The 17,603-nt window shown below is 40.3% G+C and overlaps 1 protein-coding gene across 1 annotated transcript; it reads left to right on the top strand.

The window, feature by feature from the left end:
• The first annotated feature begins 1,776 nt into the window (after positions 1-1,776).
• LOC125239940 (zinc finger protein 883-like) lies at positions 1,777-17,076 on the top strand. The gene is made up of 4 exons (XM_048147721.1): positions 1,777-1,991; positions 10,273-10,414; positions 10,808-10,873; positions 14,926-17,076. Exons 1-4 carry the CDS (start codon positions 1,863-1,865, stop codon positions 16,716-16,718), a joined length of 2,130 nt encoding a protein of 709 aa, XP_048003678.1. The 5' UTR covers positions 1,777-1,862; the 3' UTR covers positions 16,719-17,076.
• Positions 17,077-17,603: the final 527 nt, after the last annotated feature.

The raw sequence follows: 17,603 nt of genomic DNA, 5'->3' as shown, positions 1-17,603 counted from the left end.
CAAAGTTATAACACCCCGTCGTTTTTGCGTCGGGGGTTAAAAATTGGAAAACCAAGGTTTCGGAATAATGTTTATAACATATGTTTACGTTGGTACCTATTATTTAAGCTTATTTAATGCTAATACAATTTTTCGGAAATGCAAAGGGTTTTTAGTATTTTTTTTTGTCGTTTTTAGGGTTCCGTACCAAAAAGGTACGAAAGGAAACCCTTATGGCGACGCTCTGTCCGTCTGTCTGTCACATTTCTAAATATCTCGAGAACTATTTATGCTATCGATTTGGAATTTGGAACAGTTATAAACATTTTAAACCTGTACAAGCTATTATTATATAGTATTATTTAAAAAATATATTAATTATAGAAAATGGCCATAATGGAAGGGGGGCAAACTGTAAATGTCTAGTTACTAGGTGAAGTGGGGTATCTTTAGAAAGAGCTCAAATTGGTCATATCAAAACTATTTTTTATAATTTTTTTGTTATGAAAAAAAGTAATTACGAAGGAAAATGTAAGAAAAATACCGCCCGCCGATAATACATTTCTTACCAGAGGCTCATTTCTTAAAACTGAAAGTTACAACCGGAAGTTTCTTTCCAACTTAAACATATTATACATATATATATTAGACATTGACAACCAATCAATATAAGTCAATATAATCTAATCAATATAAGTCTAATGAAAATAACCGTGAATCATTCAAAACTCTCATTGACAACCACTTGTAAATTGTAACTTGTAGCTTCGAGAAATTGGCCCCTGAAACTCAAAACTGAAAGTTACAAGCGGAAGTCTCTGTCCAACTTGTCATATTAGCATTGATGTATCATAGGTATACAGGGTGTCCCAAGACTATGGGACATGAACGGAAAGTACCTTAAATATCGTAGATAGGGTATTTTGCTACAAGAAGACTTTATTTTATTTTTAAAACTAAGTAAAACTCCATTCATAGATTTTTAAATAATTACATGGTTAAACCGGGAATCAAACCCGCTACACGAGAAAAAAAAAACATCCTGTAATTTTGTCATACCGATCGATAGGCTTCATCATAAAGATTATCTTTCTCTAAATAACATAGTGTCGGAGATAAAAGGAAGACCATGAATTTTAACATTTTACATGGCAGACTCCTTAGCCTTAAAATTTGTCCATACATTAAAAAAAAAAAAAAAAATTTTTTTTGAATGCAGTTTTACCAAGTTTTAAAAATAAAATAAAGTCTTCTTTCAGCAATATATCCTATCTGTGATATTTTAGGTACTTTCCTTCATGTCCCATGGTCTTGGGACACCCTGTATAGTCTAAGCATATTAGACATTGACTTGTAGCTTCGAGAAATGGGCCCCAGGTCGCAACTTCTAAAGGCCATAAGTACTTTAAAAAAACGTACGATACACGTGTGAAGAGTGCATTCGTAGCTCTTGTCAATACATATATAATACATTTCCATCTGTCGTGTTTTAATTTATCGCCACTCGTTACTAACTTGCTCTCTTTCGCACTGGTACCGTAATCCTACTAATTATTTTGTTTAGAATTTGAAACATCATAGATTTTTTGTTATTTAGTTAAAAAGCCATACTTGTGAAATAGTAATTCTATCAAAGGCACAGTACAGTCTGGCACGAAGAGTTCTTTGCCAGGTTGTACGTATATTGATTTGATTCTCGAAGTTCCGTATAGCTAGCCGCTAAAAACCGATACTGCTCACCAGACATCTCACATCCCTAGTGTTAAAAAATAAAACGTCACTGTCATTAGTGTCATTTCATATTAGTAACGCGAGTGGTGTGGGTTGCAATTACATGGGACCGGCGTGTTGATTTTATTGTTTTGAACGTATATTTGTTGGTGATGGGGCCGCTGACCCCGTGTGGCTGCTGCCAGCTGCGCGCCGCGGACAAGGAGCTGCAGGCGCCGTACACCCGGCTCGGCGCGACTGAGGTCTACGCCCACATGCTCCGAGAATGCTTCGGCATCCACGTAAGTTTTTGAAGTGATTTGGGTGTAGTTTTGTTGAATAAAACGTACAAATATACACTTTATTTTCTTAACTTTACACAATCTCAATACAAAGTCCCAGAGTTTTTAAATTAGGCTTGTGCCGTTTCGTTCTTTGATCGGAACGCTCCGATCTCGTTCAATCTCTCCCACGAACTAGTTTGCTCTTCTAGGTCTTTTGCTCATTTAGTTCAGCCAGACCAGCGACCACTGCGGTCGGAAAGATCAGAACGAATGGGACCGAATAGTGTCAAAATGATACGAATAGTCCACAGACAGTAAAATTCCGGGCCGAAAGGCTGTAAGTAACCGAAGTTTAATATGAAAACTTGACGTTTTTTTGTTGCTCTGCTAAGTAGCTCTATTCTCGGTCAGTGCAGTCACACACTCATTCTCGATCCAAACCGCTTGCGCTCACCGATCCTATACCGAACTAAATGAGCAAAGACCGATTCTCAGGTCATTGATGGGATTTTATTCCTAACAGTTCATAGTTCGTGAACGACACAAGCCTATTTTAAATGAAATTATATTTTGTATGAAATCATATATACGATTTGGCGCCTCAATGTTACCTATAAAACAATAGCGAATTGCGCAGAATTTCTTGTTACAGAGCTGAAGAGAGTATAATGGTGAATATGTTGATCCAAATCCCCTAAGGTCGCTCATACAATTACAAATACAATCACTGACACACAAACACACACCCATACAACAGATACCTACACATACGCTCACACAGCGAGAGAGTGTGTGTGTGTGTGTGTCGTACATCAGATTTAAAATAAAAATACTTAATACTGTAAATAGAAAATAATACTATTTTGTATTAAATCTTTAGTTTAGTATGAACTTTGCATGTTTATTTTATTTTCACATTTTCGCTTCTTTTTCTATTGTACATACATACATACAATCACGAGCACATGAAACTACTAAAGCTTCAGGGCTACTCTTGGCAAATAAAGGGTTAAAAGAAAACGAAACTGTGGCATTGCAGTGACAGGTTGCCAGCCTCTCGCCTACACCACAATTTAACCCATATCCCATAGTCGCCTTCTACGACACCCACGGGAAATAAGGGGGTGGTGAAAACATTCTTAACCCATCACCACACAGGCTGTCTAAAGGATAGGATGCCCCTAAATATATTATGTAGAAATTTCTGTAGAACAGTCACCACGACACAGGCCTCGCCTAGTGTGGGACCATGGATATAGTAAAATCGTATGTTATTTCTTCTAATAATTGTTTATTTTTTATTTTTTTTATTTTAAATAATGATACTGTACCATCAGAAATGCTAATTAGTGATGCTTGCTGAAATTTGCTGAAAAAGTGTAAAGTAAACCAAAAACATATGACGTGATATAATTGAGATAGCAAAACAATCTCTATGACTAATGAATGAATTACACAATACACTAAGAAGATGTTCAATTTTATTATCAGGGTTCGAAAATATCTGATAAATATAATAAATATCAAAATATCGGATATTTATGATATATATCAACTTTGATATATATCCAAGAAGAAGGTCGCGCGCGCCGCACGACAAGCACCGATTACGAGTGCTCGCGTATAAATTTATTTGCAAAAAATTGAAAGATGTCGAAATCCACGGTTGACGCATTAGAAAAAGTAATTAAGAAATATATGACACCCATAGAGACTAAAATAGGAAGTGTTCTCACCGAGCTTAAAAAGTTAGAACAGAAAATAATTAAAATCGAAAGTGCTCAGCAACAGTGTAAAAAGTGCCGTCCGTGTTCACCAAGCGATTGTAGCCCAAACGGATCGACGACTCCCCAGACGCGCGGAGAAAATCCCGTAGCAGCGACCATGCCGACAGTTATCGCTAACAGAAACTTACCCGCGAGATCGAGCGTGAGCGCTAACGATCGCCGCACGTCGCTACCCGCTAAAGTGGACAAAGCGGAGAAGACCCCGGTACGCATTCCTGATGATGATGTCGTGAATCTATCTAAATATATAAAAGAAGAAGCTGACTGACTGACTGACTGACTGACTGACATATCAACGCACAGCCGAAACCGCTGGTCCTAGAGATTTCAAATTTGGCACGTAGGTTCCTTATGTAGTGTAGAGGAGCACTAAGAAAGGATTTTCCAAAATTCACCTCCTAAGGGGGTCAAATGGGGGTTCAATGTTTGTATGGGGAAACAAGATTAGATTGACTATTTTATTCGAAACTTCACAGAAAGATTCCTTAAGACATATGACTGAATACGTGTTTCAGGTTTTTTGAAAATTTGACCCCTAAAAGGGTGTAAAGGGGGTGATAAAGTCAAAAAATCAAAATGGGTATCGTTTTTATGGTTTATCGGGTCGCTGATCACGATAAATACAACGTTTTTAAAATCTAAAGAGGCGGAAGTGAAATACCTTCTCCCCTGCTGTGGTGCAATGGGGTTTAAATATCAAAAATATATATAAAAGATGATATTGACTGACTGACTGACATATCAACGCACAGCCGAAACCGCTGGTCCTAGAGATGTCAAATTTGGCACGTAGGTTCTCTATATAGTTTAAAGGAGCACTAAGAAAGGATTTTTCAAAATTCGCCTCCTAAGGGACTCAAATGGGGGTTCAAAGTTTGTATGGGGAAACAAGATTTGTTTGACTATTTTATACGAAACTTCACAGGAGGATTCCTAAAGACATATGACTAAATACATGTTTCAGGTTTTTTGAAAATTTGACCCCTAAAGGGGTGCAAAGGGGGTAAAGTCAAAAACACAATATGGGTATCGTTTTTATGGTTTATCGGGTCGCTGATTACGATAAATACAACGATTTTAAAATCTAATGAGGTGGAAAAGAAATTTTCTCCCCTGTTGTAGTGCAATAGGGTTAAAATATCCAAAATAGCCGTAAGAGGAGCATTAAGAAAGGATTTTTCAAAGTTCACCTCCTAGCATGATAATTTGACAGGGGCAAGGACATGGACAGGGACAGAGACAGGAACGGGATAGGGTTAGGGATATGGATAGGGATAGGGATAGGGATAAGGATAGGTATAGATAGGGATAGGGATAGAAATAGGGATAGGAATAGGGGACGGGGACGGGGATAGGGATAGGGGTGGGGATGGGATAGAGATAGGGATAGGGATCGGGATAGGGATAGGGATCGGGATAGGGATAAAGATAGGGATAGGGGACGGGGACGGGGACGGGGACAGAGACAGGGACAGGGATAGGCATAGGTATAGATAGGGATAGGAATAGGGGACGGGGACGGGGATAGGGATAGGGATAGGGGAGGGACGGGGACAGGGACGGGACGGGAACGGGGACGGGGACGAGGACAAGGACAGAGATAGGGACGGGGATAAGAATAGGGATTGGGGTCGGAATAATCGGCCGGCAATCGATACCTAGGCAGTGTAAAATGCAGGTGGCTCAGTGGGAAGGGATTAGTAAGTAGGCATCGGCGATTATCCTGCATCCGTGATAACTATTATATTCAATGTGCTGTAAGAAGATCGTTGTTTGCTTGCCTTTTATATTATATGTTTATGTTTGCAATAAGTATAAGCAAAATGGAAAAAATTGTAAGCGATAATGCAAGGAAGTACTTTTTACCCTACCGACCATAGCGTAGAGATACTGGCTTTGTGGGTTGTATGAAGTTTCCCCAGTATAAATATTTATATAGGTAAAATACATACATATTCGTACCTACTACCTACGCTGTGGTCGCTGTGTAACAATTCTACAATCATTGCAAGAATTTCTTTTAAAACAATAGTAATATGTGTAAGGTACAGTCAGCCAAAAAGCAGTGTAAGGTTCTTGGCTGACCGTACAGCAAATAGATCAGTTACAATGGCCCCCCAGTCGAGAATTGCCCCGCTTTACCTTAATCGAAATAATCACGGACAGATGTACCTACAAAGAAACCTACGGATCCAAATGAAAATCTTATTTTTTGTAAACGTTTCAATAAGAATACTTTTATTACGCGGGCGAAGCCGCGGGTAAAAGCTAGTGAAAATATAACACCGACACCACCGATACAGGTGGTTGACTTAAATAATTCATTACACTATAAAAACAACACACCTGACCCGACTCAACCACCCGAAGACTTGTGCAATGAGAAATGGAACATCGCATCATATTCTAAAGGCCGCATGCGATAGAAACCAACGCGCGTCTCGATAACAGGCACCGGACTCTTAGATATAAACCTAAAAACGTCTGAGCGAGTCAAAAAACTACATACTTGTTTTTTTAAAGAAGACACCACCGCTGAGGCGATCAAATCATACATAACAAAGAAAACGGGCAGTACAGACTGTACTGTTATTAAGTTACAGCTTAAACACAATCATTATGCGTCTTTCGCAATAACGGCCCCGCAGAGCTTATTTGACAGTCTTATGTCCGCCGAAATGTGGCCATCCGGGACAGAAGTCAGCGAGTGGTTTCGAGGCGGCACCGGGCGCGCGAGGCGCGCTCGCCCCTCCCGCCGCGCCCCCGCCACATCCAACACCAGCGCGGCCTTATCAGCGCAAAGCATCCCAAGAAGTTATAACTACATGTCACCACAATATTAGAGGCCTTAATAGTAAAACTAGACAATTAGAAGTATTGCTGGCTGACGAGCTACTCTGTGACGTGCTAATTCTAACCGAACATTTTTTACGCGACTACGAAATTATATCTGTAACATTAACTAATTTCGACCTTATTTCGTACTACTGTAGACCGAATATCGAACGCGGAGGTAGCTGCATTTACGTTAAGTCGCATATCAAGGCTATAAATAGACCCGATTATTGTGATTTATCCCGGGAACAAATATTCGATGTATGTGCTATATATCTCGTAAACGAAAATATTTTAATTGTGGGAATATATCACTCTAATCTCACTAGCCATACTGAATACTTAAAATTGTTCGACGCGTTACTAACCAAGATTAACGACGACAAATTATCAGCAATAATAATGGGTGATATAAACATCGATTTACTGAACAATACTTCGATAAAAAGACAGCTGTTAGACATACTTAGTTCACACGGTTTCAGTCAGTACGTCCAAGATGTGACCAGGCGAGACGGTACAAGTGCTACCTTACTGGACCACGCGTACTGTAACATTCGCGACGACCGAGTAGCCGCCACCTGTATAGACACTAATCTGAGCGACCACGTAGCTCAAAGGTTAACCGTCCCGCGGCCCCCCCGCCATGCAACACCTGCACCGATAACAAAACGAGTTTACAGTAATAAAAACAGAGAATCTTTTGTTTCCGCATTGGATTCTATAGATTGGAATAGGATAGTAACTACTTATCTTAGTGACTGTAACACCTTTGCTAAAAAAATAATAATAATTTTAACAAACTTACTGGATATCCACATACCATTAAAAAAGATCATACCACAACGTAAAGTCTGCCCCTGGATAGATTCTGAAATAATTGAACTCAGACTTTTATCAAATGAACTGAGTAACCTATCAAAAAAATTCCCTCATAACACCTCATTGATTCAGTCCTCCGAGAAAAAACTAAACTCTTACAACCGGGAACTTAAAGCTAAACGTACTGCTTATTTCAACTCTGTAATCACTAACAACCCTAATAAAAGCAAGGCTATGTGGTCAGCCATAAATACTGAATTAGCTCGGAAGGTTCGGGAGCGCGTCGATTACACCGAGCTGCTGGTGGACAGCGCCAACCGCCCGTTCGCGACCAAACTCGTGATTGAGGGCGTCCACCGCCCTCAATCACGAGTTCGTATCGGCCGCTGCCGCGTGCGGAGCGCCCGCGGCCAACCGCGGCCGTTGTATAACCGCACTATCGCGCGGGTATGGCGCAAGTGACTCTTCCATGAGACTTAAGCCATTCACTCACGACGAGGTTGAAAGCATTTTTAAAAACTTAATTGCCTCTAAAAATAGCACAGACACTTACGGCCTATCCTCCAAGTTATTAAAACAAGCCAGCCCTTCAATAAGTCACGTACTCGACCAATTGTACAACAGTTGCATGCGATCGGGGGTGTACCCGGATAGCATGAAAAAGGTTAAAATATGCCCATTATACAAAGGAAAAGGTAAAAAATCGGCTATCAAGTCGTACCGCCCAATATCCTTAGTACCAGGCCTTAGTAAATGTTTTGAAGTTGGCATAAATAAAAGGTTGCTTAATTTCTGGACACCAAGAAACGTACTATCCGATAACCAATACGCCTACCTTAGCGGCCGGTCCACCACCGATCTAGTGCGAAAAGTGGTGCGCTGTGTGATGAGCGCCCGCGAGGCAAGACGACCGGTAGCGGTCATATGCTGCGATCTCTCGCGCGCGTTCGACACTGCGGACCACTCGCTTATCGCTGACAAACTCGCCCACTACGGGATCCGCGGTCCGGCGAGTCAACTGATACTCTCCTTCATGACAAACAGAGCCCAAGTTGTTGTCGGGGACGGGGGTCACGTCGTGTCCTCGGAACTGCGAAACCTGATGGGAGTGCCCCAGGGATCCTGTCTCTCCAATACCTTATTCACTATACTACTGAACGACTTGCCAATGGCAATACAAGGCGCGGAGTTATTTATGTACGCCGATGATGTCACGGCTGTCGTCAGCACTTCCGCCGAGCAGGACCTGGGAGAGGCGCTAAATCACGTGATGGAACAGCTCCATGAGTGGTTCCAATCGAACGGTCTGGCACTCAACAAGGACAAAACGTGCTACATGACATTTAAATTAAACGGGCACACAAGCGAAACTTTGAGGGTGTGTGCGGGCGGCACAGCTATACAGCACCTGTCATGCACGCGCCTCCTTGGTTTTCAGCTTGACGACGCGCTGACGTGGGAGCCGCACATAGATGAACTGTGCGGCAGGCTGGGGCGCGCGTGTTTCGCTCTACGGCGCCTGGTGCACACCGCGGGTAGGGACGCAGTGCGTGAGTGTTACTTCGCAACAGTGCACTCCCTCCTTACCTACGGTGTTGACAAGCGCGGATCCAGCTTCGTGCCCAGGGGGGGGTCACGTGGTAAAGGCCCGGGCCCCAGGGGGGGGTCACATGGTCTATTTGTATGGCCAACTCAGGCTCCAGGGGGGGGTCATGACCCCCATGACCCCCCCCCCTGGATCCGCGCATGGGTGTTGAGCTTTGGGCGCGCGCCTCTGACTGGAACCGTGCGTTCGTTATGCAAAAGCGAGCGGTCCGCGCAATGTCCGGCAAGCCTGCGGACGCTCCAGCACGACCACTTTTTCATGACCTTAGAATTTTGCCGTTACCTTGCTTATTCATATATCAAGTAGCAATGTTTACGCGAACGAACATCGAGATATTTAAACGAAAGGGTACCAATTCCAAGTACAATCTCCGCAGCAATAAACACCATAACAGACTTGTTGCCGAAGCGCACAGACTTGCTAAGTCAAAAAGACATATTTACCACCTAGGACCCGCCGTGTATAACCGCTTGCCTCACAATATAAGAGATGCAGCTACCACCGCCATTTTTAAAGCCAGATTAAAAAAGTGGCTATTGCTTGAATTGTTTTACGATTACGACGAATTCTTTGAATTGCCGTTGACACTTTAATAGTACGATAAATATGTGATAAATATAAATAAATATACATAAATATAAATAATTATAACTGTATACTATAACTATAATATAGTTTAACATACATATTGTTTATACCAAATGAAATAAATATATTTGAGTTTAATACACAATAATAACATAATATATTATTTAGTACTGACATGTAACGATCTGTTATCAAATAAATTTCATTTCATTTCATTCATTTCATTTCATTTCCAATTTGTATGGAGGGCATATTATTATTTTGTTGCATTATTTATGAATACTACTTTAGACAAGGAGAAATCTACTAATAACAAACATCTAGTAGAACACAGTAACAAACACAAAAAAAACTGTATTTTTAACAATGTTATATTTTTTTTAAACCACTTTTGTATTGCAATATTTATAAAAACGTGATATTTAACTTCAGATATTTATATCCATTGGTATATATCGTCAAACCCAGCTGGATATATATCCTATATATATATATCTTGAATATTGATATACATCCATTGATATAAATATCCTTGAACCCTGTTTATTATACTGTTGGTTTAACTTCTAAATTAGAATCAATTGTAGAGTTAGTTTGTTGGATGGAAACAATTACGTTTGCTAGTAACTTTACATATGTCAGTTAAACCTAATGGTTGCAGGTGGCACTGAGTAGTGAAGACTCTTATGGGATCTGCTCGGTGTGCGTGGGCCGCCTGCAAGATGCAAGTGACTTCAAGCTGCAGGTGCTGCGTACTCAGGCGGAGCTGCAGGCGGGGCTGCAACAAGAGGCGCATGTTAAAAGTTAGCTAGTCATATTTATACCTGTTAAATTGTTTTCTGATTATTATAACATTACAACAAACAAGTTAATGAGTTTAATTAGCAGAACACAGTGACAATGCTTGCAAAGCTTGAGGTCCTGTCTACAAGTCGTTCCAAGGACATTGTTTGTCAGTTATTCTTGACTTTTTGTAGTGACCTACATATTGATCATAGAATATTTTTTGATAATTTTAAATAAAATTGCTCTGGTGGCACAAATTGCACTCCAAGGCCACAAGTTCAGGTCCTGCATGAGGTGGGAATTTTCTAAAAATCTATTATCTTTCACATGATTAAAAGTATATAAATAAATGTGTCAATGAGTTTTGCGGTTATCAAGTACATTGAGTGTATTGTGTTCGTTTGTTCTAGAAGAAGAATTAATAGTGGAGTCAGAAACGGAGTATGGAGATGTGGCCGGTGACGAGCCGGTGTCGGGTAAGTGATAAAACTTGAGACCGCTAAAAGAAATATCAGAATGGAGCCAACTTATTTTTTTCCATGTGCCACATGAAAGAGCTTGGGTTAGTCAGTACTCCTGCCGGGTTACCCTCATCTGGCAGAATAATTTTAGTCCGAAACAAACTTTGCATAACATGTTTCGCAGAAACACTTTCAGTCGAATGGTAATTTTGCAGAAAACTTAATTGGCATTATTACTACCACGCATAAGACACATTTGGCAGAATATTGTTTTACAGAACATTACTTTGGTCGACTTTGATTTAGCACAATTGTATGTACCATAATAATCTCATAGCATAGGTAAGGGTCCCCCCACATCTGGCGTCTCGCGAGCGTCGCGTCGGGCCAACTGTATGGGCAAAGCCTGACGCCGCGTCGACGTCGCGTCGACGCGGCGTCTTTTTCCATACAGTTGGCCCGACGCGACGCTCGCGAGACGCCAGATGTGGGGACCCTAATATTACATTAGCAGAATTATTACTCGCTATCAAAAAAGAAATGCTGCCCCAGAGTCACCGTTAGGTACGACGACGAGCGAAGCGAGGAGGAGTGTTAGGTATCTTGCATCCCCAAAACATCCAACTCGCTATCAAATAGCAAATTGAAACTTTATGCCGCCTAAATATTATGCACAAATATTCTCTGCAAAAGTATTGTTCGACTAGAAGACTATTATGGTCATCAACATTATGACAACAGACGATTCGGTATTACAAAAATCTGCGAAATGATTTATGCCAAAGCCTATTCTGCGTAAGGTGTTTCTGCCAAACGTGACTTCTGCCAAGAACTATTATACGAATCAAATATATGCGTAAAAAGTTTCTGCCAGATAATAGTGAACCACTCCTGCCACAGCCAGTATCGGAACCCTGTCTCTTCATCTTGAGTGAAGTCTATTGCCATTGCTACATAGTACAGCCAAATAAGACTTGAAAAAAATAAGATGAAACTATGTCTTATCAGATCATTATTTTAGACAGGACCACCCATAGCTTTATTTATATTTGACGACCGGTTTGGCTCAGTCGGTAGTGACCCAAGTTCGAATCCCAGTAAGGGCATTTATTTGTGTTTTGAGCACAGATATTTGTTCCTTAGTCATGGATGTTTTCTATGTATATATAAGTAGGTACTTAATTATCTATTTAAGTATGTATATCGTCGCTTAGCACCCATAGTACATGCTTTGCTTAGTTTGGGGCTATAAAGTTGATCTGTGTAAAGTGTCCCCAATATTTATTATTTATTTATATATAAATCAAGCTAGACCCATAGACACACGCGTTAACGCTCGTTGACTGTTAGGTTCTTTTTTCTACTCCCGAACCGTTATTCGTCATTTACAGGGTCGTGCCTAGATCTTTAAAACCCTACATAAAGGTCTATTCTCCAAAGCCAGCGTCCGCCGGCTTTCCGCGCATGCGCGCAGTATCGAAAAAACTGAAAACGCATTGTTTGGCTCTGTAACCATGGCAACGCCTTATAACGACACTGCGCGAGTGCGCGGAAAGGCTTTGGGCAGCCGAGCTGACAGTGCAAACCTTTGCGTCAAAATACAGGAAGCAGTGTGAATTTTACGAAAGTTATTCAAGAAAACTATTTAAAAACTAAGTGCATGGTCGTAGAAAAAGTATTGTATGCAACGGTGTTTAACTGAGTCAAAAAATGCTCGTGGCGTCTCAATAACAATTTTCGGCTTCGCCTCAAATTGTTACCCACGCCACTCGTCTTTTTTGACCTCCTTTAAACGCCTGTTGCATAAAATACTATTAAAAGCTCATATCGCTTATGTTATGTCATTAACTGTTATCGCAAACATATTAACATTAAATTGCTGTTGAGAAATTTTCCAAAAATTAATTATGCTGTGAAAACTAACTTAAAAACACCTCATAATTAATGGTAACACTAATAAATTATATCTATCTAAATATATAAAAGAAGAAACTGACTGACTGACATATCAACGCACAGCCGAAACCGCTGGTCCGAGAGATTTCAAATTTGGCACGTAGGTTATTTATATAGTGTAGAGGAGCCCTAAGAAATAATTTTTCAAAATTCACCTCCTAAGGGGGTCAAATGGGGGTAATAAGTTTGTATGGGGAAACAAGATTAGTTTGACTGTTTTATTCGAAACTTCACAGGAGGATTCCTAAAGACATGACTAAATACGTGTTTCAGGTTTCTTGAAAAGGTACCTCCTAAAAGGGTGAAAAGGGGATGATAATCTCAAAAAATCTATGTAGGTATCGTCTTTATAGTTTATCGGGTCGCTGATCAGGGAAAATTCAACGCTTTTAAAATCTAACGATACGGAAGTGAAGTACCTTTTCCCCTGTTGTGGTGCAATGGGGTTTAAATATCTAAAGTAGCCTTATGGGTTTCGTTTTTATGTTTACTTCTGAAGTTCTGATTCAGGAGAGGGACGGGACGGGACGGGACGAGACAGGGATAGGGATTTTTATATGTCTCTGTTTAGCCCGATGGTTGACTGGTAGAGAATGCCATTAGGCGTTAAGTTCGCCATTTGTACAGTTTTGTTTTATTTGTGCAATAAAGTTTATACACCCTGTTTTTATTGAATTCCGTTTACTTTAAGGTAAGGTTCTTTGGATCACCACGCCCTTTCTTCCCGTGGGTGTCGTAGAAGGCGACTATGGGATATGGGTTAAATTGTGGCGTAGGCGAGAGACTGGCAACCTGTCACTGCAATGCCACAGTTTCGTTTTCTTTCAACCCCTTATTTGCCAAGAGTGGCACTGAAGCTTTAGTAGTTTCATGTGTTCTGCCTACCCCTTTATGGGATACAGGCGTGACTGTATGTATGTTCTTTGGATCAAATACAATTAATTTCTCTAAGAAACTAGCGTCTTAACTCTTACGGTTATCGATTTATTCAAAAAATAAAGATAATTACTGAACACGTGTGTGACAACTTTTACCAATTCCTAATGTAATTTGTTTTGACATATGTCGTCAATCACTTGACACTAACTTGAATGTTCTTCTTAAGGGTCTCACACACTAACAAATTCATTTATTTTGATTTATATATGAAAATGATTTTTTTTGCGAATTTAACTTAAAGGGTGGTCCCTGATAATGAACCTAGCTACGTGTCGAATTTAACGGAAAACAAAAACGACACGGTGTATAAATAAATAAATAATCGGTCGGCAATCGGTATCTAGATAGTGCAAAAAGCAGGTGACTCAGTGGGAAGGGATTAGTAGGTAGGCATCGGCGAGTGTCCTCCTGCTGCATCCCTAATAACAATTACATTCAGTGTGCTGAAAGAAGATAGTTGTTTGCTTGCTTTTTATAATTTGACGTTTGCAATAAATATAAGCAAAATTGTAAGCGAATTAAGTAGGTACTTTTTACCCACCGACCATAGTGTCGGAATACGGGCTATGTGGGTTGTTTATGAAGGTCTCCCCTACTCATACCAGCTCATACCTACTACCTACGCGGTGGTCGAATGTGTAACATTTCTGCAATCATTGCATTCATTTTTTAAAAAACAATAGTAATAGTAATATATGTGTCATCGAAATAATCGCAGACAAATGTACCTACAGAAAAACCTACGGATCCAAATGAAAATCTTAATTTTTGTATACGTTTGAATAAGAATACTTTTAGTACGCGGGCGAAGCCGCGGGTACAAACCAGTGTCTCTATATGTAATGTATCTGTTTGTAATTTATCGCCCGTATAAGGCTTACACACTGAAATATTTACATTAATACATTACACACTACCATACATAACTATTCAATTTCATGAGCATTACTAATAGACCGCGTACCAGCCGAAAAATTCGTTAAACCTTGCCTCAGTCCACATACGTTCCCTTCTTGTGGCCTACATCGGAGGGTTTCGCTTGGCTCTACTAACCAGCCACTTCCTGTATATGCGGACTTGACACGGCGCAGCCTCGCGGCCCGCCGCCGCTGTCGTCCAACCGTCTAACCAAACTCGGCGTCGACTCAAATCCAGACATGCTTTTGTTTCAGTAGCATTAGTCGGCGCGGCTGGAGCGGACCCGGAGCCGGCGCCGTCAGTGTCCTTGCGCGCCAGACAGCAGCTCGCGATGGCTTGCTGCGTGAGGCTCGCGCGCCTCCGCGACTCCCCGCGCGCGAGCCAGCCGTGCCCCGCGCCGCCGCCCGCCACTGTGCAGCGAGAGCCCCGCACACAACTCTACACCTGCGACACTTGCCAGGCGCACTTCACACACAAGTCCACCTTACTCACACATATACAGAACCTTTGCGAACGAAGAAACAAACGTGAAACCTCCTTAAAACTGTTTACACATAAAGGGAAAGTTAAAACAAATGAGAATACTCAGACTGAAGTTAAACTATACGAATGTAAGGAATGTATGAAGCGATTTAGTCGAAAGTATAACTTACGTATACATGAAAAATATCACAGTGGACTGAAACCTTATGTATGTAAGGTTTGTAACAAGCGGTTTACACAAAAACGGGATTTAAAACGTCATGAGATAACTCACGGTGGAGTGAAGCCATATATTTGTAAAGTTTGTAACAAGGGGTTTGCTCAAAAAGGGAGTTTGAACAATCATGAGAATATTCACAGTGGAGTGAAGCCATATGTATGTAAGGTTTGTAACAAGCGGTTTACACAAAAAGGGGATTTAAAACGTCATGAGATAACTCACGGTGGAGTGAAGCCATATATTTGTAAAATTTGTAACAAGGGATTTACTCAAAAAGGGAGTTTGAACAATCATGAGAATATTCACAGTGGAGTGAAGCCATATGTATGTAAGGTTTGTAACAAGCGGTTTATTCATAAAAGGAACTTAAAATATCATGAGAATACTCACAGTGGAGTGAAGCCATATGTATGTAAGGTTTGTAACAAGCGGTTTATTCATAAAAGGAACTTAAAATATCATGAAAATACTCACAGAGGAGTGAAGCCATATGCATGTAAGGTATGTAACAAGCAGTTTACACAAAAAGGGGGTTTAAAATATCATGAGAATACTCACAGTGGAGTGACGGCATATGTATGTAATATTTGTAACAAGCGATTTACTCAAAAATACAGTTTAAAATATCATGAGGGTACTCACGGAGTGAAGCCATATGTATGTACGGTTTGTAACAAGGGGTTTGTAAAAACAGGGGATTTAAAAAATCATGAGAATACTCACAGTGGAGTGAAGCCATATGTATGTAAAGTTTGTAACAAGCGGTTTACATTTACATCTAATTTAAAAAGTCATGAGACTACTCACAGTGGAGTGAAGCCACATGTATGTAAGGTTTGTAACAAGGGGTTTGCACTTAAGTCGACTTTAAAACGTCATGAGATTACTCACCGTGGTGTCAAAGCACATACAGCACAAAAAAAGAGAGGAATGAAACCATACGGTTGTGAGGAATGTAATGAAGGATTTACAAGAGAAGTTTATTTAGATATACATAGGAAAAGAGTCCACGATGGAGCCATGTCATACAAAGGTTTAGCCTATGACGTGCATTTAACACGAAAAGAGGCTACAGAAAATCATGAATCACCTCGGCCGAATAATGAAAAAAGTAACAAACATACATATGATGGAAATAGTTCAGATAGCCATATTGGAGTGAAGCCATACACTTGTGAAGAGTGTAAGAACCAGTTTCCATCACAGTCGGAGTTAGACAGACACAAGAGGATCCACTCCGGAGAGGAGTCGTACGAGTGCGAGATATGCGAATCTTTATTCTTCGATGAAGCCAGTTTAATAACTCATGTTAATTCCCATGCGGGCAGAATCGCAAAAAAGTAATGAGTTGGTTCTTAAAATAGTAAGGCAACTCTGCTTAATGGGACCAGACATCCTAGTGTTGGTCGATTACTCAGATCAAACACTATATTTTGCTGTCGTCGTGTTCAAAAGCATGCGTGGGATCATAGCTTCCGAACGGATGAACCAATTTAGTTTGTTTTTGTTTCATAGTTGTCAACTCGTTGCGTTTGTATGTATGTTTACTTTACATAGTGTGCCTTACAGAAATAGTAACCTAACATAACCACAAAATTAAAATTTAGATAAATCCCACGATCGCGACATAGTGGACCGATTTTCATGAAACATGGCTAAGAACGTCACTCCCGACTAACTCGGCTTTCAGACAAAAAAAAAACTAAATAAAATTGGTTCATCCATTCGAGAGCTACGATGCCACAGACAGACACGTCAAAGTTATAACACCCCGTCGTTTTTGCGTCGGGGGTTAAAAATTGGAAAACCAAGGTTTCGGAATAATGTTTATAACATATGTTTATTGTTTACGTTGGTACCTATTATTTAAGCTTATTTAATGCTAATACAATTTTTCGGAAATGCAAAGTGTTTTTAGTATTTTTTTTTTGTCGTTTTTAGGGTTCCGTACCAAAAAGGTACGAAAGGAAACCCTTATGGCGACGCTCTGTCCGTCTGTCTGTCACATTTCTAAATATCTCGAGAACTATTTATGCTATCGATTTGGAATTGGAACAGTTATAAACATTTTAAACCTCTACAAGCTGTTATTATATAGTATTATTTAAAAAAATATTAATTATAGAAAATGGCCATAATGGAAGGGGGGCAAACTGTAAATGTCAAGTTACTAGGTGAAGTGGGGTATCTTTAGAAAGAGCTCAAATTGGTCATATCAAAACTATTTTT

This window comes from Leguminivora glycinivorella, chromosome 26, assembly GCF_023078275.1.
Source record: "Leguminivora glycinivorella isolate SPB_JAAS2020 chromosome 26, LegGlyc_1.1, whole genome shotgun sequence".
Taxonomy (NCBI): domain Eukaryota; kingdom Metazoa; phylum Arthropoda; class Insecta; order Lepidoptera; family Tortricidae; genus Leguminivora; species Leguminivora glycinivorella.
The sequence above is the reverse complement of the archived record's forward strand: the minus strand, read 5'-3'. Positions and strand labels throughout refer to the sequence as shown.

Excerpts from the sequence above, each read along its gene's own strand:
- LOC125239940 (XM_048147721.1), top strand. The coding sequence starts at position 1,863 with ATGGGGCCGCTGACCCCGTGTGGCTGCTGCCAGCTGCGCGCCGCGGAC. Across the intron at positions 1,992-10,272 it reads GAGAATGCTTCGGCATCCAC|GTGGCACTGAGTAGTGAAGA; the intron begins GTAAGTTTTTGA and ends TAATGGTTGCAG. Across the intron at positions 10,874-14,925 it reads CGGTGACGAGCCGGTGTCGG|TAGCATTAGTCGGCGCGGCT; the intron begins GTAAGTGATAAA and ends CTTTTGTTTCAG.